Below are 22,707 nucleotides of genomic sequence, written 5' to 3'. Positions count from 1 at the left end.
TTAATTGTAATGAGTAATGGTGGGAGGGAAAGAACAATTCTTGTCGTGAGTTAGGGGAAGCATTTCCTGATCCAGCTCGAACTGTAGGAATTCTTTCGCATTTGTATGCTCTGTCCTGTTACCAATACTGTGTCACCACCTTGTATCTTGTCCTTTTTCTTAAGCTTTCTCAGCTTCTCCTCATCAGAAAACACCCCACCATCTACTTAGACTGAAGTTCTGTCCACATACCTGGTTAATCAATTTGCTTGGATACAATTTGCCAGGAAGTCATGGAAAGATACCGAACATAAGTGCACAAGAAATAGGAGCTATTCAGCCCCTTGACCATATTCTGTTAGTTAATAACATCATAGCTGATTCTCTCAGCCACAGCACCATTTTTTTCCTTCTCCCTCCATATCTCTTGACACCTATGTGGTTTAAATACATGTCAATCTACTCCTTATGTCCAATGACTCTTCTCCACAGCCCTCTAGGGAAAAGAATTCCATATGTTCTGAATCCTCTGAGAGAAGAAATTCTTCCTCATTTCCATCTGAAACGGGTGACTACTTATTCTGAAACTATAACCTTGCGTCTAAATACTCCCACTAGGAAAACATTTTCTCAGCATCCATTCTGCTCAAATTCTCAGTTTGGACCCAATTGGCAAGTACTAAGAATGAGGTTTCCCCCACTCTACCTTTTGGATACACGCAGCTACCTCACGTGCTCACAGCCTCTTGTCCATTTCGACTGATCAATTCTGCAGAACTCCTGCAGCTTTTATCTAGGTGACAAAAGGCACAAGTTTTTCTTTGGCTCAGTTGCATCGTGGAGAAGGGCACTGTGTCACCTAACTGGGTAACAGTTGGAGGATGGTGGTTTGGTGTTCAGAGGGAAGGGAGCTGTTGAACATGAAAATTTATGGAAAAGGAAGTGTTCTGTCCTGTTAGAGGTTTGAGTACAACAGGATGAAGAAATCAGTTTAGTTGCACTTTGTGTTGTCATTACAACTCCCAGCACTGAAAGATGTCCCGTTTACACAGCTGTTGTTAATTAGAAAGATCTGCTTCATGAACTCTAAGTTACAATACTTTAAGGAACAAAATTAATCCTGCTCCCAAAAGCAGGAACCAGTTCATCCCAAAGTGCTTAACCTCTCTTGAATTACTTTCAAAGTGCACTTGCTGATGTTGCACTGCCAGACATGTTTCCAATTACTGTACAGCAAAATTCCATGAAAAAAGGCAGGTGGGATGCAAGACCAGTTAATCTTTCACTGGTTCGTCTGCTCTTGAGAGACAAGTTGTCCAAATGACTGGAAGGAAATTCCCAGCTCTTCTTTGAATGAGGCTGTGGGATCTTTAACACCCACCTGAGCAAACTTTAGAGCTTGTTTGAAAAATGACACCTTCTAAACTTCAGCACTCCCCCAGTGCTGCCTTAGATTATGTGCTCAGATCTTTAGAGCAATCATTTTTTTAGCCCCATGGAGAGTGTTGCCAAGTAGGTCAAGCTGACATATGTTAAAATAATAGGTTAAATTCATCATTAATATACTTATCAAATAATAATGAGATGAAACTAAGAATGAAAGAGATCAGAATTCAGTGAGATGCCACACTGTTTTTATAAATGCCTCTATAAGCATGCAGCAGGGCCTGTAATTCTAAGCTGAATCTTGGCTGGTAGGTAAAAATGAGGACATCAGGAACAGTCAAGCACACACTGGTACAGTCAATTCCAGATAAACATGTATCGCAATCCAACAGCTGTGCATCAAACCACTTCCCACTCACTGCCATAAACAGACCCTTTGAGCCAAGCACAACATTTGAGCAGAAACTGAGTCAAGCAGAAACTGTTCCCTAGTGATCGGATTTACACAGCACCTGCAGCCAGGTGTTAACCGCCTGGAGCATTGCTCATTTCACAGAGACTGTCAGAATGCCACAGCACTGCATCTGGTCTCGTGGCTGTATTACTGTTACTGAAAATTCTACAACCCCGATTCAGGTGTGAATTCAGAGGCTGCTTTGTGCCCTTTTATAGATTCATAATGAATTGCTTCTCAAACACTAATTACTCAATGAATCAGTTTTACACTGAAATTAATCACCTTACTACTTATTATTGCCAATTTTCTTTAAACTGTCACATATGTAAAGTTGGTGGCAGAACAACTGGCTCTAAACTGATAACAATTCTGTCAATTTACACCAAGGCCCTAGGTTTACTCTGTGAGGAATTACATTGCACTCTGGTGTATATGACAACGAACTAATCTGAATCTGAAATTCCAGAGTACACATCCATAGTTTCCCCTTACCTATTCCACTCACCACAAATTTAAAAAGCTCAAACATATGTCAGTGAATTTCCATGCATAAATCCATGCTGGCAAATCCCATTATTAAGTCCTACATAACAGGCCCCAGTATTTTTCCTACCCTGGGAGTCACTGTACACCACCACCACAACCACTCCGCAGAACAATGGGCAATTCCTTAAGGTACCGAAGAGCAAAACAGGTAAATGTCACAGACCTTTGCTGCTCTTCCTCCAGGCGAATAAGAGTGCTTTCCAGTTCAGTATTGTGCTCATATTCCGTTCTCCTCAAGTGGGATTCTGTTGTCTCCAAGCGTGTCTGTAACTAAAATTAACAACAGTAGCCAAACTGTGATGACAGGATGGAAAAAACTTACAAGAATGAGTGAGACCGAAGCAAAAGGGGCTCGGACCTATCGCATCTCACTGGAAAACCAGTGGTCTACATATTCATAATGCCCATGCACCTGTATTGGTCCTCGTTTGCTTCTATTGTGGGCGACATCCTCATCCATGTTTTATTATTTCCATGCTCCTGTTCCTCATGCTTGCTTTTCAGCAGAATGTCTAGCCACCTAAGGTAAGTGCTAACTATAGTCATACACACTGAGATACACAAGCCAGTAACCAAGGAACACCAACTGGGACTTTTTCTCCCTGTCTCTCTATCCTCCTAATGTGGTTCGGAACCACTTCAGAAGATCAACTGCTCATTATATTGGAGGTGATTTCCAGCATTCATGAATCCAAATTCCTCTGTAATCTTGTTCAACACTCGTCTTGCAACTAGTAGAGTCACCAGCCTTACAGGTCCAATGATTGGTGTTCAACCCTGACCTCTGGTGCTGTCTTTTGTAAAGTTCGCTCATTCTCCTGAGGATGTTAGTTATGTCAAAGCAAAGTATAAAAACATTTGGCTGCTGAATATGAGGCTGTTGCTGTTTCCATTCCATTAGGATATTTGTTCTACCTAACACTTCATTTCCCTGTGTCACACTCTCCAAAATGCATCAAGAGTAGTGTCACACCAAACAGTAACGCCTGTATGCACTCAGTAGAAATCTACACAATCAGTCAAAACACTGGAGTTTAGTAAGGACGAAGGTAGAAATTTGACCAGGTTTCTTTTAAAGCATGTTGATATTGAAGAGAATTCTCTCTTCCTCAATTCCTCACTCTGCATAATCTTTGTGCCCTCTTTCTCTTACTTACTTTCACCTGTGTATTGATTAGTCTGAGCAAGAAGCTCGGTGTATAGTTACCTATCCCCATGGTCGTAAGCTGCGCAACATCCTTTTCAAATGTGACTGCAAACTTCTTGCTTTCACCATCACTCTCTCAATGCCCTTCCCCAACACCCACTCCTGTAAACATCCCCTGACACGCTTGACTAACTGTTAAGACAACTTAGCCGCTAAAAATATTGACAGCCCCACAGGTGAAAAGAAGCCAGTTGCAGCTGCGAGCCTGATTGTCACCTACTGTCAGACATTCTTGCTGAGAAGAATCAAGCGTTATTCCTGCTAAGGCTGAAATATTGGTAACTGCAACTCACTGACACTTTCTGTTGTTCCGACTCAGAGGCTTTCTCGACGATCTCCTGTTCCAATTCACCACACCGCTTCTTATACTGCAAAACCTGAAAGGAGAGAGTCGAGAATTTCATCGATGACCTGTCTACCTTTGATGTTGAACCATGACATAAAACAGAACAGCAGAGATAAGAAGCAATTATTACAACAAAATTAGTCTGTGCGTAATTGGCGTACAGTCATACGCAGCATGAAGAAAGGTTCTATGGCCCACCATGTGGACCACTAATTATCCATTTACACTAATTCCACATTTCCATCAACTGCCTCAAGATTCAGCAGCTCATCCACACATCAGCAAATGCATCACAGCTTGGTATGGCTGAGACTGCAAGAAACTGCAGAGAGTTGTATGCACTGCTCAGCACATCACAAAAACCAGCCTCCCCTCCATGGACTCTGCTATACTTCTCACTACACTGGTAAGGCAGCCAACAGAAACAAAGACATTCTCTCTTCTCCTCGTATCAGACAGAAGGTACAAAAACCTGTAAGCTTGCAGCACCAGGCTCATTCTACTATTGTAAGATTGCTGAATGGTCACCCAATACGACAAGATGAAACCTTCACCTCACAACCTACCCTGTTGTGGCCTTGCACGATAATATCTGTCTGCACTCGACTTTTTGTCTAGCATTATAGTCTGCATTGCTAATTGTTTTTCCATTGATATAATTCAATATATTGAAGATGTGAAGAGACGATTTGTATCAATGGCAGGCAAAACCGGGTTTTTCACTGTACCAACAATAAATCAAATACCAATCACTAACATAACATCACAGACAACTGATACAATGGTAGGTGTCCTGATGAAGAGACAGCAACATTTCTGTTGGACTCACGGTCACTGAACTGAGATTCCTAAAGGCCACTATACACTATTATTCTCTCTATGCACACGGATAGCAATGCACATGAAATTATTTTTAGTGCGGCCAACAGAGAAGTAACCTGACGCATGCTGGGTAGTAATTCAGATGTATTAATTCCTAAATTTAGAAGTGCAGTTTAGCAACATTCAACCCAAGTACAAGAAGAAAAAAGGTGGTTGCAGAAACTTGGGGCATCAGTGCCAGTGAGGGACATAATACCATATGATCATATCATCCTTGAATAACACTGGTGACACTGCGGATGAGCTGGGTAACACATCTCTTTGGTAGTAAGCTTTAGTGAGACAAATAACGCAGGAAATCCTCAAGCATCATGGCAATGACAATATATTGGAATGAGAAAAAAGGCCTGAGAAGACTAGGAAATCTGCAAAATCTGCCCAGCTCCATACTAAATATAGATGAGAAGTTAAGTTTTTTACTGTAACTAGATTTATGATTGACTTCTTTCAATTTATTAGTACATAATTTCTGAATATAGTTATCTTCACCTGCTTGCACAATATTTTTATGATTTGGGGATGTTACGTACCCCGTAACTGGGTTGCCAAACCAGCAGAAATGGATCACTCAGTTGGAGTCTGGAGTACTAGAACTAAGAAAGTTTTATTAAAGAGACAAGCAACACAGTAATCGAAAGGATAATAAATGCAACAATTCAACAATGATAACCACACATGTGCACAGAATTAAGATAACAGCACCAATCAAGCTCTATCGTTGTCTAGGGGTTAAATGACCAATTTCAAAATGACTCAAAGTTCAGTCCAGTTTGTAGTTCAGTTCGCAGTAATCGTTGCCATGGCGATGGACAAGGTGGGGGGAGAGAGACAGAATAGGAACAACTGATCATTCAGAACGGCTTCACTCACAGACCAGCGGGATGGCTCACAAACAGCTTTTGGGCAGGTCCTTGGTGATGTCACCTGAGGTCACCGACTGTGACCCCTCCTCCAGATGCGGTCGATCCTCTGCAGTGAACCCGGCACCCAGGCAAGGGCGGACACACACCGGGTTCCCGCTGATCGTACCTTTCCACCCTTGTCGTTGTCTGGGACTTCTCACCCACTCGTGAGAAGCGCACCGCTTCCAGGGTCTCGTTACCTCGGGTGGCGTGTGTGACTGTCTTAGCGAACCTGTCCCTTTTTATCCCCCTGCTGGGGTATCGCCTGTCCATCACTTCAAACAGTTCAGGGTTCAAAGGGGGGAGCCGCTCCAGACAGCTCTTCCTCCCACATCCCTTCATTACACATCTCCAGACGCTGCTCCATTGTTCCTTATCTCTCCTTCCCCTGAGGGCAGGTGGCAGACCAACTGCTGATGCCACTGATGCTAGCCCAGGCCAGCAAACATCTTAATTTTATGTGTATTCTCGTAACACTTCCCCCCTTTAAGGATTTTTACCGGGAGGTAAAAATTACAAACATGACTACATTATCTGATACATACACAATATACATCTTTAACAGTTATTTAGCTAATACAGAGAATTTGAAGCTGTCAACACCTTGACAGACAGTCATCACATTTTCTGTTCCTTTTACACGTGTTATTAATAATCCCTTAGACCAGGCTCCAACTCAGCAAACTTCATAGTGGCCAAAAACACTGATGAATTGCGACCAATGTAACCTCTCATTTGGTTTTGTCCCGGACCACAACAACAAGGGTCGTCCCATTCCGACTCAATTTTCTCTCGCAAGGGCTTAGTAGGAGGGGGACGGGTATTGACCGCAGAGTTATTGCAAAACTTCCTGCAGTACCCCACCATCTCCAAAAGCCTTCTGAGGGCCCTCTTGTCTGTCGGGGTTGGGAGGTCAGCGATAGCCTGCACTGTAGCTTGCATCACTGCCAGCTGCCCCTGTGTCACCACAATTCCCAGGTAAGTGACATTCGTGTGGCCGAATTCATTTTTTCCAAGGTTCACTATCAAGCTGGCTTCAGACAGCCGTGTTAAATTGCCAATACACACCTCTGTGTTCATCAGCCCTTTAGTCACTGAATTACTCAAAAAATATGGGTGTTGTTTACTTGGCCGCCCTATTGTAACCGACATAACCCAACGTCCCAGTTCTTTGCATTTCCTCGGGACAATCAAACACATGGGTGCGAGTCGTTTAATTACTCCTTCGGGGATTAAGGGAGAGACCTTATCAGCAGACCTGGCCAAAACAATAGCCTTCTCCCATCTGACCGATCCCATCCTAATCTTTTCAAAATGGTTTTTTCCTCTTATCAAGGGGCCCCTAGCTTCATTGATTTCCACGCTAACACCGACTAGGTTTGTTAGCATATCAAAAGCCGGTGACCGTCTCAGTTCGCGTCGGTCATGATCAATAACATTCTTCCCCCTGGGCAGCCGGTAAATCTCTTTCATGATTCCACCAACTGTTTCCTCCAGCACCGCAAAATGTCCACCGGGGGGTACCTCGTGGGCCATGTTAAAAACCTCATCCCCATAACTCTTTTGCACCACCCCCCACTCCTCATCTGCGGGTACTGTACTTGATTTCCCTTTCTTCCTTAGCACTTCCTCATCCGCACAATAGCTTGTCAAGGCTGTGTCAGAGAGAGCGGTCTCGGCCAAAACCATCAGCCCCTCGTCTCGCTCCTGCGTCTGCACAAATTCTTTCCTGGCTACTGCTACGTCCGTCCCAGCTCCCTCACTACCTCTTATCTCACTACACCCTGTCTCATACAAGGTTGGCAGAAATGTTTCAGCCAAATTCACCATCGCGGGCGGGGCCTCCATGCTGGCAGGCTGACCCGTCAATCTCACGACTGGGAACACGATTCCTCCGGCGATGTCATTACCGAGCAAGACTTCCACGTCTTTCATCGGTAATTCGGACCTCACCCCGATCGTGACTAGTCCAGAGACCAGGTTGCTCTGTAAATGTATCTGGTGCAAAGGGACTGACTCTGTCCCTTCCCCAACACCTTTGACCTCTACCTCCCCAGTCTGGGTCTCTGAGCTAAACTCTAATACACTCTTCAGTATTAGTGACTGACACGCTCCCGTGTCTCTCCAGATCCGCACTGGAACTGGTTTTAACCTCTTTTTCACTGACACCAGTCCGGCCGAGATAAACCTCTCGCGCCCTTCCTGGACTTTTTCAGACCTGTCCTTCCCTAGCGGTTCGCTTAACAGCTCAATACAGCTATTCAAAATTTCCGCTTTTCCTTTCCCCGTCTCCTTCCTTGGGGCAAAGCACCTGGACGCAAAGTGTCCGACTTTCCCACAATTATAACAGACGACCCCAGGAGACTTCCTACCAGGCTGCTCCCGGTCTACCTTATCCTTTTCACTAGTCCCCGGCTTACTTTCTGACTTTTCCGGTGGACTCTCCCCGCCGTCCTGACTACCCTTCTGGTAGCCTTTACTCGGGGCAACCTTCATTTTATGCGTCAACGCATACTCATCCGCTAACTTAGCAGTTGCGGCTAACGTGGCTGCCTCTTTCTCATCGAGGTAGGGTCTCATACCCTCAGGGACACAACCTTTAAACTGCTCAATCAGAACCAGTTGCAGCAGTCTGTCATAATCCCCCTCTACCCCTTTCGAGGCGCACCAACGCTCACAATATGTTTGCATCTCGCGAGCAAACTCCAAATACGTGCGGTCCCACCGCTTCCTCGCATTCCGGAACCTCTGCCGGTATGCCTCCGGGACCAACTCATAAGTCCTGAGGATGGCCTCCTTCACCACCTCATACTTCTGGGCATCTTCCGGGGATAAAGCGGAGTAAGCTTGTTGGGCTTTCCCTTTCAGTACACTCTGAAGTAAGACAACCCACTTATCCCTCGGCCATTCCTGACTTATAGCCACTTTTTCGAAGTGGAGAAAGTACCGATCCACATCGGTATCGTCAAATGGGGGAACCAGCCTAACCTCCTGGGTCGCCCGGAACCCTCCACCTTGGTTCGGCACGAGCCCCTGCTCGGCCCTTATCTTTAACTTCTCCAGCTCAAATTCCCTTTCCCTCTGTTTCTCCTCTCTCTCCAACTGTCTGTCCCTCTCTCTCTCTTCTCTCTCCAACTGTCTGTCCCTCTCTCTCTCTTTCTCCTGCCTTTCTAACTCTCTCTCTTTCTCCTGCCTTTCTAACTGCCGTACCCGGAACTCGTGCTCGAGTCTCAGTTTTTCAAGCTGTACCTGTACCGCGTCTCCAGCAGGTTTTTCAATAGACACCTCCCCCAGCTCACCTTGGGGAAACACACCTTTAGATACATAGTGCTCTACAATAGCTCTGTGTATCTCCTCTCTCCTCATTGTCGACTTCACCTTAGCAAGATTCACCCGTTTTGCCACAGCTATCAATTCCGATTTCCTGGCATCCTCTAATGCCTCCAAGGTCGGCGCCTTTATAAATTCCTCAACCTCCATTTCTGCTGTTTGTCTTTTCTTTCTTTCGGGAATTTTAACCCAATCAATTTACTCCGTCCCAAATTTAGCGTTCAAAATCCCGGACGAGCCCCCACTTATGTTACGTACCCCGTAACTGGGTTGCCAAACCAGCAGAAATGGATCACTCAGTTGGAGTCTGGAGTACTAGAACTAAGAAAGTTTTATTAAAGAGACAAGCAACACAGTAATCGAAAGGATAATAAATGCAACAATTCAACAATGATAACCACACATGTGCACAGAATTAAGATAACAGCACCAATCAAGCTCTATCGTTGTCTAGGGGTTAAATGACCAATTTCAAAATGACTCAAAGTTCAGTCCAGTTTGTAGTTCAGTTCGCAGTAATCGTTGCCATGGCGATGGACAAGGTGGGGGGAGAGAGACAGAATAAGAACAACTGATCATTCAGAACGGCTTCACTCACAGACCAGCGGGATGGCTCACAAACAGCTTTTGGGCAGGTCCTTGGTGATGTCACCTGAGGTCACCGACTGTGACCCCTCCTCCAGATGCGGTCGATCCTCTGCAGTGAACCCGGCACCCAGGCAAGGGCGGACACACACCGGGTTCCCGCTGATCGTACCTTTCCACCCTTGTCGTTGTCTGGGACTTCTCACCCACTCGTGAGAAGCGCACCGCTTCCAGGGTCTCGTTACCTCGGGTGGCGTGTGTGACTGTCTTAGCGAACCTGTCCCTTTTTATCCCCCTGCTGGGGTATCGCCTGTCCATCACTTCAAACAGTTCAGGGTTCAAAGGGGGGAGCCGCTCCAGACAGCTCTTCCTCCCACATCCCTTCATTACACATCTCCAGACGCTGCTCCATTGTTCCTTATCTCTCCTTCCCCTGAGGGCAGGTGGCAGACCAACTGCTGATGCCACTGATGCTAGCCCAGGCCAGCAAACATCTTAATTTTATGTGTATTCTCGTAACAGGGAATAAAAAAGAAATTATACATATTCAGTGTTAAGTGCTACCTTAAGGCTGCTGGGTTGGTGCTACCTTAAGAGAATGAGTAAGGTGGTTATTTATTATAATATTGTTTGTAAAATATTTTCAGAAAGTCTGGGCTCAACTGTTACAATAAACATTTCTGTTATTTAATGCTCCATGCCTAACTCAGTCAGAGTGATAGTTACACAAGTACAGAGGAACCCACAATACACTACAGTTCTCTAACCCAGTGCCCTTACCTCCATCTGAAAAGAAAACAGAAAATGTGGAATCCCATGGCATCGTTGCAAAGAGAAAGAGTGGAGGTCGCTCTCAACATCACAATAATCCCGTAATATCATGTTGCTAGTTATAACCCCCTAGTGTGCACAATTTGGTCAGCTTATTTCCTATAACTGTTGCTCCACAATAAAACATACTTCATTAGATGGAATGTGCTTTAGGATGTCACAGGGAATTAAAAAGTGCTGCAGAAAAGCTAGTGTTTTGATTTGATTTTTTTTAAACCTGAAATTTAAACTGGCAAAAGATTGACTTTATAATAAAAGTCATTGATTACAAAATTTTCACAAATAGCTCAACGGGATTGCCAAAAAAACATTGGATGAGGCTTTCTATAATCGAAAATAAAAATAGTCAGTTAGTCAACACACGTGTTCAAGCTCCTTAACCATTCATTCATTTGACCAGCGAGGGCAGCCGGAAAACTGAAACATGCTCAATTATTAGATTTGAGGGTGATTAAGCTTGGAAGTGTGCTCAAAGGCATGCGCCTGGGGAATATTTGTGTTCAGTGCTCTGGCCATTCAACACTGGATAATCCAGAACATTCTTTGCTTGGATCAGTAGTTTGTGTGCTTTAACTGTTATTCTTGGAGTCGGAATTCTATGCAATGGGAAGTGGTTTACCATCAGTATTTTGTGTTTAGTTCAGGATCTTTCTTGGAGCAGGCCTGAGGTTATCTCCAGTCATCTGTCCAATTGCAGCTTGGGTCCAAGTATTGTTTATATTAGCCAAATACTGCAGCAGATTTAACACTTTAGCAACATCTATGCTAGAAACTATCTCACTGCGAGAGTGAATGAGGTGCTCTTTATCGATGGCGGCGCGACGCAGCTCGCAGCGGCCACTCCGGTGGTGATGTCTGTTATTTGTTGAGTAGGGGGCCGTGCACAATTCTGATTTAATGGAGATGGACGTGAGAGCACGGAGGAACATCTGGCGAAACTTCTGAAATGCCTGCTTTGCTGCGGCTGCTACTGTGTGGTCCAGAATCTCCAGTGGAGAAGGCCCCGAGTCCTCGGCTTTGCTTGTTGCTCGGCGGCCGGGGCAGGGTCAAAGCGCTCAGCAGAGGATGGTGCACAGAGAGGCTGTATCAAAGGGGCTGATCAGAGGCTCGAAGTTTTCGGATGGACTCAGAGTTGGCTGCGGTTAGGTGCTTCCAATACATCGGCAAGTTGTCAGTGCTTGGAGGTTCATGGCAGGGAGAGTTTCTCCCTCCTGCTACCTGCGTTAGATGATGAGTCGATCGGGACTTTGAGACTTTGTTTTACTGTGCCTGTGGTCTGCTCTTTATCAAATTATGGTATTACTTTGCATTGTTGTAACTATATGTTATAATTATGTGGTTTTGTCAGTTTTAGTCTTGGGTTGTCCTGTTTTTTTTGTGATGTCATTCTGGAGGACCATTGTATCATTTTTTAATGCATGCATTTCTAAATGACAATAAACGAGGACTGAGTGTCCTCATAATCTAACCTAATCTAATATGGGATTTTAGTCCCGCCTTGAGTAAGCATTTTGTTCACTACTGCTTGTAACTAAACTGTTTAAGAGCTATTCTACTGCGTATGCTCCATTTCTGAGCAGGAATTCGATTTCCTTAATTAGGAAGGGAAATATTGGCATTGAAGGCAGCCAAAAGTATTCACTGGTCTAATTCCTGGATTGGAAGAGTAATCCTATCACAAGCGTCTATAAAATTTAGATCTATAAGTTTTAAATGTAGAAGAATTGGGGTGATCTTATTGAAACATATAACATTTTGAGGGGGCCTAACAAGGTAGGTGTTGACATCTTTTCTCCTGTGGGAGGATCTTGCAGAGGTCATAACTACAATAAAAAGGGGCAATCATTTAAAATTGCGGTACCTCAAAACTACTTCAAGCAGAATGTGAAGAACCTCTGGAATTCCCTAGCTCAGGTGGGTGTAGAGGTTAGATCAATGCAGGGATTTAATGAAGGTCGATAGATTAATGTAAGATTGGCGATCTGAGGGCAATGTAGAAGTGGCACAGAGCTATTGAGGCCGGGGACATATCAACTCTGATCAGGTTTGATCGAGGCACAACTGTGCAAGTGTGTGCAGGTCAGTGAGTTAGACCAGTGGGAAGAATTTAAAAGAAGACAGTTTTATAGAGCGGGTGTAAGATCAGAAAGAGGCAGAGTAGGAGGGCTTTGGCTCAAAAGGGTTTAGGCAATAAGGGGTCAAGGCGCAATAAGTTACCTGTGAGGAATAGTAATAGGAAGTATGTCTGTGAGGCCGGTGTTCTGTACTGGGTGTTGGATGTGGGATGTCCGGGAGACTCCCAGCCTCCCAGACGGCCACCTCTACACCAGGTGCGTTGAGCTGCAGCTCCTTAGGAACTGGGTTAGGGAACTGGAGATGCAGCTCGATGACCTTCATCTGGTCAGGGAAAGTGAGGAGGTGATAGACAGGAGCTATAGGCAAGTAGTCACACCAGGGCCTCGGGAGACAGATAAGTGAGTAACAGTCAGGAGAGGGAAGGGCAAGATTCAGATACTAGTGGCTGTTCCCCCTTAACAATAAGTACCCCTGTTTGAGTACTTTTGGGGGTGACGACCTACCTGGAGGAAGGAACAGTGCCTGCGTCTCTGGCACAGAGTCCGGCCCTGTGGCTCAGAAGGGCAGGGAAAGGAAGAGGATAGTCGTAGTGATAGGTGGTGGTGGTGGCATCCGTTAGTCTCGCGAGACCATGGATCTGCGCCTGGAAAGTCTAGCTTCAGTTTGTGTTAGAGCAGCGTCTGTTGTGGCTGTAAAGGCCTACATGGGAGTGACAGTCTCAGCTGTATTGACTGCACTTGAAGGCACTGTCCTCCTCGTAGTGATAGGGGACTCTATAATTAGGGGATCAGTCAGGAGATTCTGTGCATGCAGGAAAGAAACACGGATGGTAACTTGCCTCCCATCTGCCAGGGTCCAGGATGTTTCTGACCACATCCACAATATCCTGAAGTGGGAAGGTGAACAGCAGTGGTTGTGGTATATATTGGTACCAATGACATAGGTAGGAAAAGGAAGGAGGTCCTGAGAATAGACTACAGGGAATTAGGAAAGAAGCTGAGAACTAGGACCTCAAAGGCAGTAATCTTGGTATTAGTGCCTATGCCACGTGACCGTGAGTATAGGAATAGAGTGAGATGGAGGATAAATGCATGGCTGAGGGATTGAAGCAGGAGGCAGGGATTCAGATTTCTGGATCACTGTGACCTCTTTTGGAGCAGGTGTGACCTGTACAAAAAGGATGGGTTGCACTTGAATCCCAGGGGGACCAATATCCTGGCGGTGAGGTTTGCTAAGGCTGTTGGGGAGAGTTTAAACTAGAATTGCTGGTGGGTGGGAACCGAACTGAAGAGACGAGAGGAAGAGGCGGTTGGCTCACAAATAGAGAAAGCTTGGAGACAGTGCGAGAGGGAGGATAGGCAGGTGATAGAGAAGGGATACACTCAGACTGATGGTTTGGGATGTGTCTATTTTAATGCAAGGAGTATTATGAATAAAGTGGATGAGCTTAGAGTGTGGATCAGTACTTGGAGCAATGATGTTGTGGCCATTACAGAGACTTGGATGGCTCAAGGGCAGGAATGGCTACTTCAAGTGCCAGGGTTTAGATGTTTCAGAAAGGACAGGGAGGGAGGCAAAAGAGGTGGGGGCGTGGCACAGCTGATCAGAGATAGTGTCAAGACTGCAGAATAAGGAGGAAGTCAGGGAGGGATTGTCTACAGAGTCTCTGTGTGTGGTAATTAGGAATAGGAATGGGTTAATAACTGTACTGAATTTTTTTTTTATAGACCACCCAACAGTAACAGGGACTTCAAAGAGCAGATAGGGAGACAGATTCTGGAAAGGTGTAATAGTAACAGGGTTGTTGTGGTGGGAGATTTTAATTTCCCAAATAGTGATTGGCATCTCCCTAGAGTGAGGGGTTTAGATGGGGTGGAGTTTGTTAGGTGTGTTCAGGAAGGTTTCCTGACACAATATGTAAATAAACCAACTAGAGGAGAGACTGTACTTGATCTGGTATTGGGAAATGAACCTTGTCAGGTGTCAGGTCTCTCAGTGGGAGAGCATTTTGGAGACAATAATCATAATTCTATCTCCTTTACCATTGGACAGGGATAGGAACAGACAAGTTAGGAAAACGTTTAACTGGAGTAAGGGGAAATATGAAGCTATCAGGCAGGAACTTGGAAGCATAAATTAGGAGCAGATGTTCTCAGGGAAATGTATGGTAAAAATGTGGCAAATGTTCAGCGGATATTTGCATGACATTCTGCATAGATGCATTCCAGTAAGACAGGGAAAGAGTGGTAGGGTACAGGAGCCATGGTGTACAAAGGCTGTTGAAAATCTAGTCAAGAAAAGCTTTCAAAAGGTTCAAAAAACTAGGTAATGATAGAGATCTGGAAAATTATAAGGCTAGCAAGAAGGAGATTAAGAATGAGATTAGGAGAGCCAGAAGGGGCCAAGAGAAGGCCTTGGTGGACAGGATTAAGGAAAACCCAAAGCTTTCTACAAGTATGTGAAGAGAAAGAGGATAAGACGTGACAGAATAGAACTAGTCAAGTGTGACAGTGGAAAAATTATGTATGGAACCAGAGGAGATAGTGGAGGTACCTAATGAATACTTTGCTTCAGTATTCACTACAGAAAAGAACCTTGGCGATTGTAGGGATGACTTACAGCGGACTGAAAAGATTGAGCGTATAGACATTAAGAAAGAGGATGTGCTGGAGCTTCTGGAGAGCATCAAGTTGGATAAGTCATGCGGGACCAGAAGAAATGTACCCCAGGCTACTGTGGGAGGTGGGGGAGGAGATTGCTGATCCTATGGTGATGACCTTTGTATCATCAATAGGGCTGGAAGAGGTTCCGGAGGATTGGAGGGTTGAAGATGTTGTTCCTTTATTCAAAAAAGCAAGTAGAGATAGCCCAGGAAAGTATAGACCAGTGAGTCTTACTTCAATGGTTGGTAAGTTGATGGATAAGATCCTGAGAGGCAGGATTTATGAACATTTGGAGAGGCATAATATGATTAGGAATAGTCAGTATGGCTTTGTCAAAGGCAGGTCATGCCTTACAAGCCTGATTGAATTTTTTGAGGATGTGACTAAACACATTGATGAAGGTAGAGCAGTAGATGTAGTGTATATGGATTTCAGCAAGGCATTTGAGAAGGTACCCCATGCAAGACTTATTGAGAAAGTAAGGAGGCATGGGATCCAAGGGAAGCTTGCTTTGTGGATCCAGAATTGGCTTGCCCACAGAAGGCAAAGAGTGTTTGTAGACAGGTCATATTCTGCATGGAGGTTGGTAACCAGTGGTATGCCTCAGGGATCTGTTCTGGGACCTCTTCTCTTTGTGATGTTCATAAATGACCTGGATGAGGAAGTGGAAGGATGGGTTTGTAAATTTGCTGACGACACAAAGGTTGAGGGTGTAGTGGATAGTGTGGAGGGCTGTCAGAGGTGACAGCGGGACATCAATAGGATGCAAAACTGTGCTGAGAAGTGGCAGATGGAGTTCAACCCAGATAAGTGTGAGGAGGTTCATTTTGGTAGGTCAAATATGATGGCAGAATATAGTATTAATGGTAAGACTCTTGGCAGTGTGGAGGATCAGAGAGATCTTGGGGTCTGAGTCCATAGGATTTTCAAATCTGCTGTGCCGGTTGATTGTATGGATAAAAAGTCATATGGTGCATTGGACTTCATCAACCATGGGATTGAGTTTAAGAGCCGAGAGGTAATGTTACAGCTTTATGGAACCCTGGTCAGACTCCACTTGGAGTTCTGTGCTCATTTCTGGTCACCTCACTGCAGGAAGGATGTGGAAACTATAGAAAGGGTGCAGAGGAGATTTACAAGGATGTTGCCTGGATTGGGGAGCATGCCTTACGTGAATAGCTTGAGTGAACATGGCCTTTTCTCCTTGGAGCAATGGAGGATGAGAGGTGACCTGATAGAGGTGTACAAGATGATGAGAAGCATTGATTGTGTGGATAGTCAGAGGCTTTTTCTCACGACTGAAATGGCTAGCACGAGAGGGCACAATTTTAAGGTGCTTGGAAGTAGGTACAGAGGAGATGACAGGAGTAAGATTTTTATGCAGGGAGTGGTGAGTGAGTGGAATAGGCTGCCGGCAACAGTGGTGGAGGCGGATACAATAGGGTCTTTTAAGAGACTCCTGGATAGGTACATGGAGCTTAGAAAAACAGAGGGCTATGGGTAACCCTAGGTAATTTCTAAAGTAAGTGCATGTTCGGCACAGCATTGTGGGTCAATGGACCTGTCTTGTGCTGTAGGTTTCCTATGTTTCTATATTGAATGGCAGGACAGACATGAGGTTTTGAATGGCTTACCCCTTACCATAGTTTCTCATGTTCTTACCTTCCATGTCAAACAGCTCAAGCAAAATGAATTAGAAATGATGTAGGAAGAATACCTCCAGAGTCGCACATTTTAGTGAAGACAACTCATAAACCACATAGCTGACAACTGGATAATCCTTACTTTGAGGAGGAAAAACTTTGGGAAAGATTCCATCCCCTTCCACATAAACTAGACTAATAGGAAGCTATAAAACTCTGACCAATATATTCAGCTGCATAGCGGATACATTTAAGGTGAGACATATTTTCTCTAGAATGTAAAATTGATCATGAAATGTGGAAAGCCAGTGTGACCACAGCATCACACAACTGAAAAACAGATTCACTGGGTTCTGCTCTCCATATCTGCTCTCTGCGTGCACTCTGGACATGCTGAATTAATGAGTGAGAAAGATGCCCAACTTTTAGGGTATCGAAACATTTGAAAGCTAAATTATCAGAATTTTACTGTACTGCAAAAATTCAGGCACAAAGATGATTCCAGATCAATGCAGAATCCCCATTCCCACTCATCTTAGTCTGAACATTATCCTGTAAAGAACATCTTCTACTGATTCTGGTTTCTTCCACCTCTCTTTCCAGTCCTGATGGAGAGTCTTGGCCCAAAACACTGACTTTTTATTCCTTGCCGTTGATGTTGCTTGAGTTGCTGAGTTCTTTCAGCATTTTGTGTGTTGCTCTGGATTTCCAGCATCTGTAGAATCTCCAGTGTTTATCTTCTACTGATCCAGTCCAATCCACATTTGAATGACTGAAGGTTTATTTTGCTTGCAGAGAGCTATACTACACTGTCAAAAGGCAAGATCCCTCTTCACAAGGAGTTTTTCAGCAACTTTGATATGGGGTTGAGCTGACTTCATCGAGTTTTTTTTATATTATCAGCATTCCCCTTTCATTCAATAGGTCTCATGTTCTTGGGGAATAAATATTTTTGGAATTTAGCCAGGAGTAACAAAATTGAGTAAAGTAATGGTGTTGGGCAAAGTGAAGATCATTTTTTATGTTCTTGAAATCTTTTGATCCAGATGGAATACAGACAAGAAATGTTGAAGACACACTCCATTTACAGGTAATGCAAAAATATAGCTCCACCACTGTTATTTCTTTAGTTTCTTCACTGCCTCAGTGTCAGTGTTCCATCTCCAAATTATATTCCTAAATGAATAAATTTCCACCTTCATCTCACCTTTAACCTCCACTGCAAACTGCTTCCTTGTTGGCAATTCAATGCTCACTTTGCCTGCCATTTTATGACCTTGAAATCCAGTTTAATTCTATGCTGAGCATCAGATCTTTTTTCTCTTCTCCATCCATTTCTAAGATTCTGCTCACCTTTGCTTGTATCTGACCAACCTTCCCCCTCTCAGTTGCCCATCACTCCCTTGTTTTGAATTCCACTTCTCTCCACATCCCCTAGTTCCTCAGACTGAAAGCCAGGACCGTTACAGACATCCCCACAACTTTTTTTAAACCATATATTCCCCCAGATATTGTTCCTTAGACCCTGCCAACCTGTTCCTTCCAAGTGATGATAATTTACCTATCACCCTGACAGACCTTTTTATGGATCAAAACCAAAATATTGTGGATTCTAGAAACCTGAAATAAAAATGATAAAATTTCTGTGGATAGTGAAGGGGTTAAGCAGCACCTGGGGAGAGAGAAAGTTACCATTCAAGGGTAAGATAAAATAAAGTGGGGGTGAAGATGGTCGTTCAACAGTTTGTAAAAACAAAATTGTTGAACATAACACCATAATTGGGCCAGCACGATAGAGTAGTGGTTAGCACAACGATTTACAGTACAGGAGACTGGGGTCAATTCCTGCTGCTGCTTGTAAGGAGTTTGTACGTTCTCCCCATGACTGGGTGCTCCAGTTTCCTCCCACAGTCCAAAGACATACCAGCTGATAGTTGAATTGGTCATTGTAAATTGTCCAGTGATTAGGCTGGAATTAAATTGGGGATTGCTGGGTGGCGTGGCTCAAAGTGCTGGAAGGGCTGATTCTGTGCTGTTTGTCAATAAAAAAATAAAATATTATACCACTATAATTTATGTACAGGTCATCAAAATATTCACCTTCTGTGTACGTCCTGGACATCTTGGCATGGTATACCATTTACAAAGCTTCCCTGCAGTCTACCCTGTGAATGTATCTTTGCAATAAATACGTTATAGTAACAATATACTTACTGTTTCCATATACATTTACAGTGTACCCTGTAAATGATAGTTCTATAACATTCTCGCACAGTTTGTCCTGTAAACATGCCTTTGCATATTCTCCTAATGTGTGCCCTATGAAACATTTTGGCCAAACTTAGCTCCTAAAACTCACAGCTTCTAACCACATTGAGTTTTGTGTTCCCACAATTCCCTGTTCGGTACAGATTTATTTTGTTAAGCAGCTGGGAGGTTATTCCCACTGAGCTTCAACCTGGATCTTGTTCATGGAAGCAACACAAGTGCTCATTGTTCAGCACCAAACTGAAATCCCTGCAGACTTGTGCCCAGAATCAGCTGATGATTTAATGAAGGTTAATTACATTTGGATTAGACTGGATTAAATTAGATAAAACCAGGATCAACTTGGTTACTTTTAAAAATATGCGAACTTAAACATACTGAAAATTCAGTTAGCAAAAAAAAGATGCAGTTTTAAATGTTTTGGCTATGTCAAGAACTTAAATATTTGTTTAATGAATTCACAATACATTATTAGCTAAGTAAGAGGGACAATAAGACATAAAACAGAAATCAACCAGCCTCTTGGCTTTTCCAACCGGAATCCAACTGAAATCCAACTACTGCATTCATATCTGGCAACTTCATCTAACTTTGATGAATACATGAAACAACTTATATACTGGTTCCCTTTAAGGCTGTTTGATCTTTGGATGCTTCCCATAAGAAATTGCTTTGAGAATTTGGGTGAGGGCATTTTGGAGAATTATAGAAGGAGGCATTCAGTCAAATAAAAGTACACAAGCTAGGAATAGGTAGACAGGGCTAAGGAAAGATATAATGGGGGTGTTCAGGACTATAGACAGTTTTACCAATTGGGGAGAAACTATTTCCAATAAAGAAGATTACTAACTAGGTGTCACAGATTGAAACTAATTGATAATTGAAACAGAGAGGAGATGAGAAGATCCTCTCATGCACCTGATAGTCATAACCATGAAATCATACAACACAACAGTAAGATCTTTGAGTCTATGCTGACCATTAGGCAATTACCCAAACTAATTCCACCATTCTCTTCACATTCCCATCATTCCCAGATTCCAACACTCACATACAACATCCAGGACAACTAGAGAGCCAATTGACCTACAAACACACATGCCTTTGAGATGTGGGAGGACACGAGGGAACCCAAATGAAAGGCATGCAGTTGCAAGAAGAGTGTGCAAGTTCCATGCAGACAGCAGAAGAAGTTAGGATTGAACCTTAGTCAATAGATCAATAACAGCTGGACCATTGTGCTGCCTGCATAGTGCTAGAAGCAGATGTCACTATAGTTTTCAGAGAGGAGTCAAATGGAAACTTGAACAGTAAAATGTTCCTGTGGTATATGAACAGGCAGGAGAATAAGACTAATTGGTAGTAAGGACTGCATCGGCTGTCCTCTTGAACAACTGACAGCTTCACGGTCTTTGCTGACTATTAGCACCAGGAAATACTGGATTAGTTCATCACATGATGTTATACAAATCAATTTTTGCAACGAGCTTCCTCATTAAACATAGGCCACCTAATGTGACTATTGTAATGAATGACAAATGTAGACACATAGGAGAGAGTACTGGATCTTGATGCTTTTCCTGATATACACATTCCCTACGTTCTGTACCCGACAACTGTTTGTAATCTGAACAGTTCGTAATTTGAAAATGAACAACGGTGGCGGGCGAGGATCACAGAAACAGCTGTGGCAGGACAGCGAGCAGGTCCGGGAAAAGCGGCAGCCAGCCCACCTCACGGAGTGAGTAACTGAGTGTACTCAGCACTCCCAGCCCACATCAGCTCAACCCAACCTCTGATTGCTGCAGCTCAGGGAAGGGGGTTTGGGGGTTGGCGAGAGAAGGCAGGCAGAAAACCCTGTTGCCACTCGGCAGAAGATGCCTACACCCCTGTAGGATCTTGCAAATCCATCTACGTCCATCACACTGGTCTCCCAAACACTTGCTTATATGTACAGGGTATCCATAAATCGAGCATTCATAACCTGGGAAGGATCTGTTACATGGTTGTGATACAGTCCAATTGCTAGACCCAACTACTGAGGTTATTGAAGGCTCAGTTTTTGTAGCTGCTGTGCTATTCCCAGGATTCCTCATTTAATATTTAGGCAAAAGAAATTAAATTCCTTTCCAAGACATAGATAGCCTGACAGCTCCTCTTAATATCGTTCACATTTGTTCAAGTTTCGCGCAGATCAGTCAACTTATCCATGCTCTGTGAAATAGTCTGGCAAGCAGTTCAATTATAAACTACCAGTAACCCAACTGTTAAATTAATTCTGCCACTTCCTGACAACAAATAAAAAATGATCCAGGAAAAACCTTGGACCTGTTCCCTACATCCTGAAGCACTGTAATAGAAATGATGTGTTCACAGTGCCACAGAAACGCTGTGATCTGATTCCACCATTCACCCTTTCTCTCCTAAGCTCTGACTCAAATCAAGCCAGCACTGTACTTCACTAATCTTCGCCACTGCCAGCTCTCCTATTGCCTTATTTCTAAGTAGTGGTTTATTTGTTAATGGTTCAGTATATGAGGACACTTCCACAGCACTGAGATCCAAGCTATCAAGCTTAGTTAACACGTATTCTATTTTCAACCCTCCCTCACTAAACCTACTGGACGATTTCTCTGCCATTAAATTCCATGGCCCTTCAAAACAAAATTCCATTCTCAGAACTGTGGGTCTACCTTTCAACATAATGTGGGTCAGAATCTATATTGAAAGGCAATTCCTACCTTAGCCTGGAGCTTTTGCACCAGTTGTGCCTGGCGCTGTTGTCCATCTTGATAGGCTTGAAGTTTTCTCCTGTATGCCCTCTCTTCATCGTCAAACTTGCGACAGAGATCTAACACAGCTTTTGACTCAGCCGCCTCTTGTTCCCTTTCAGACACTTCAAACTTGAGGCATTTCTCCAGCTAATGAGAAACAGCAGAGAAAACAGGTTAGTGCTGTGGGTAACCACAGAATCCTTAAAGCCATTTTAAATGGTGTTGAGTTATAGACCATAGAAACAGATCCTTGACCCACTGAGTCTATGCTGACCATCAAGTATTTATACTAATCCAGTTTTATTCTCTCCACATTCTCATCAATTTCCCACAAACTCCACCAGTCACAGACATGCCAGGGGCAACTTAAGTGGCCAATAAACCTACCAACCCACACATCTTTGGGATTTGGGAGGAAATCAGGGAACCCGAAGGAAACCCATGTGGCCACAGGGAGAATATGCAATCTTCACACAGAACCCAAAGTGAGGATTGAGCCTGAGCTGCTGGAGCCTTGAGACAGGGGGAAATGTGAATGGCATGGTGCATGTTGGTCCCACTGACAAGGACATGAAGTGTTAACAAATCCATAGGTGCTAAGTTAAAGGACAGGACCTCCAGGATGGTGATCTCAGGATTGCTACCTGTGCTACATGCTAGTGAGGCTAGGAACAGGAAGATAATACAGATTACCATGTGGCTAAGGAGTTGGAACAGGAGGAAGGACTTCAGATTTTTGGATTATTGGGCTCTCTTCCAGGGAAGATGGGACCTGTCCAAATGGGATGGTTTGTACCTGAACTAATATCCTTGCGGGAAGGTTCGCTAGTAC

The 22,707-nt window shown here is 43.9% G+C and overlaps 1 protein-coding gene across 1 annotated transcript in view; it reads right to left on the bottom strand.

Annotated features, from left to right (window-relative positions):
* The window catches only part of LOC134345449 (rootletin-like), a 387,184-nt gene that overhangs the window by 229,123 nt on the left and 135,354 nt on the right, over nt 1-22,707 (bottom strand). The window contains exons 4-6 of the mRNA XM_063046136.1: nt 21,843-22,022; nt 3,869-3,952; nt 2,532-2,638 (exon numbers count right to left, since the gene is read on the bottom strand). Coding sequence (XP_062902206.1) covers nt 2,532-2,638; nt 3,869-3,952; nt 21,843-22,022 — 371 coding nt within the window. The remainder of the gene's footprint in view (nt 1-2,531; nt 2,639-3,868; nt 3,953-21,842; nt 22,023-22,707) is intronic.

The sequence above is a fragment of the Mobula hypostoma genome, chromosome 4 (assembly GCF_963921235.1).
Source record: "Mobula hypostoma chromosome 4, sMobHyp1.1, whole genome shotgun sequence".
In the NCBI taxonomy this organism is placed as follows: Eukaryota; Metazoa; Chordata; class Chondrichthyes; order Myliobatiformes; family Myliobatidae; genus Mobula; species Mobula hypostoma.
The sequence above is the reverse complement of the archived record's forward strand: the minus strand, read 5'-3'. Positions and strand labels throughout refer to the sequence as shown.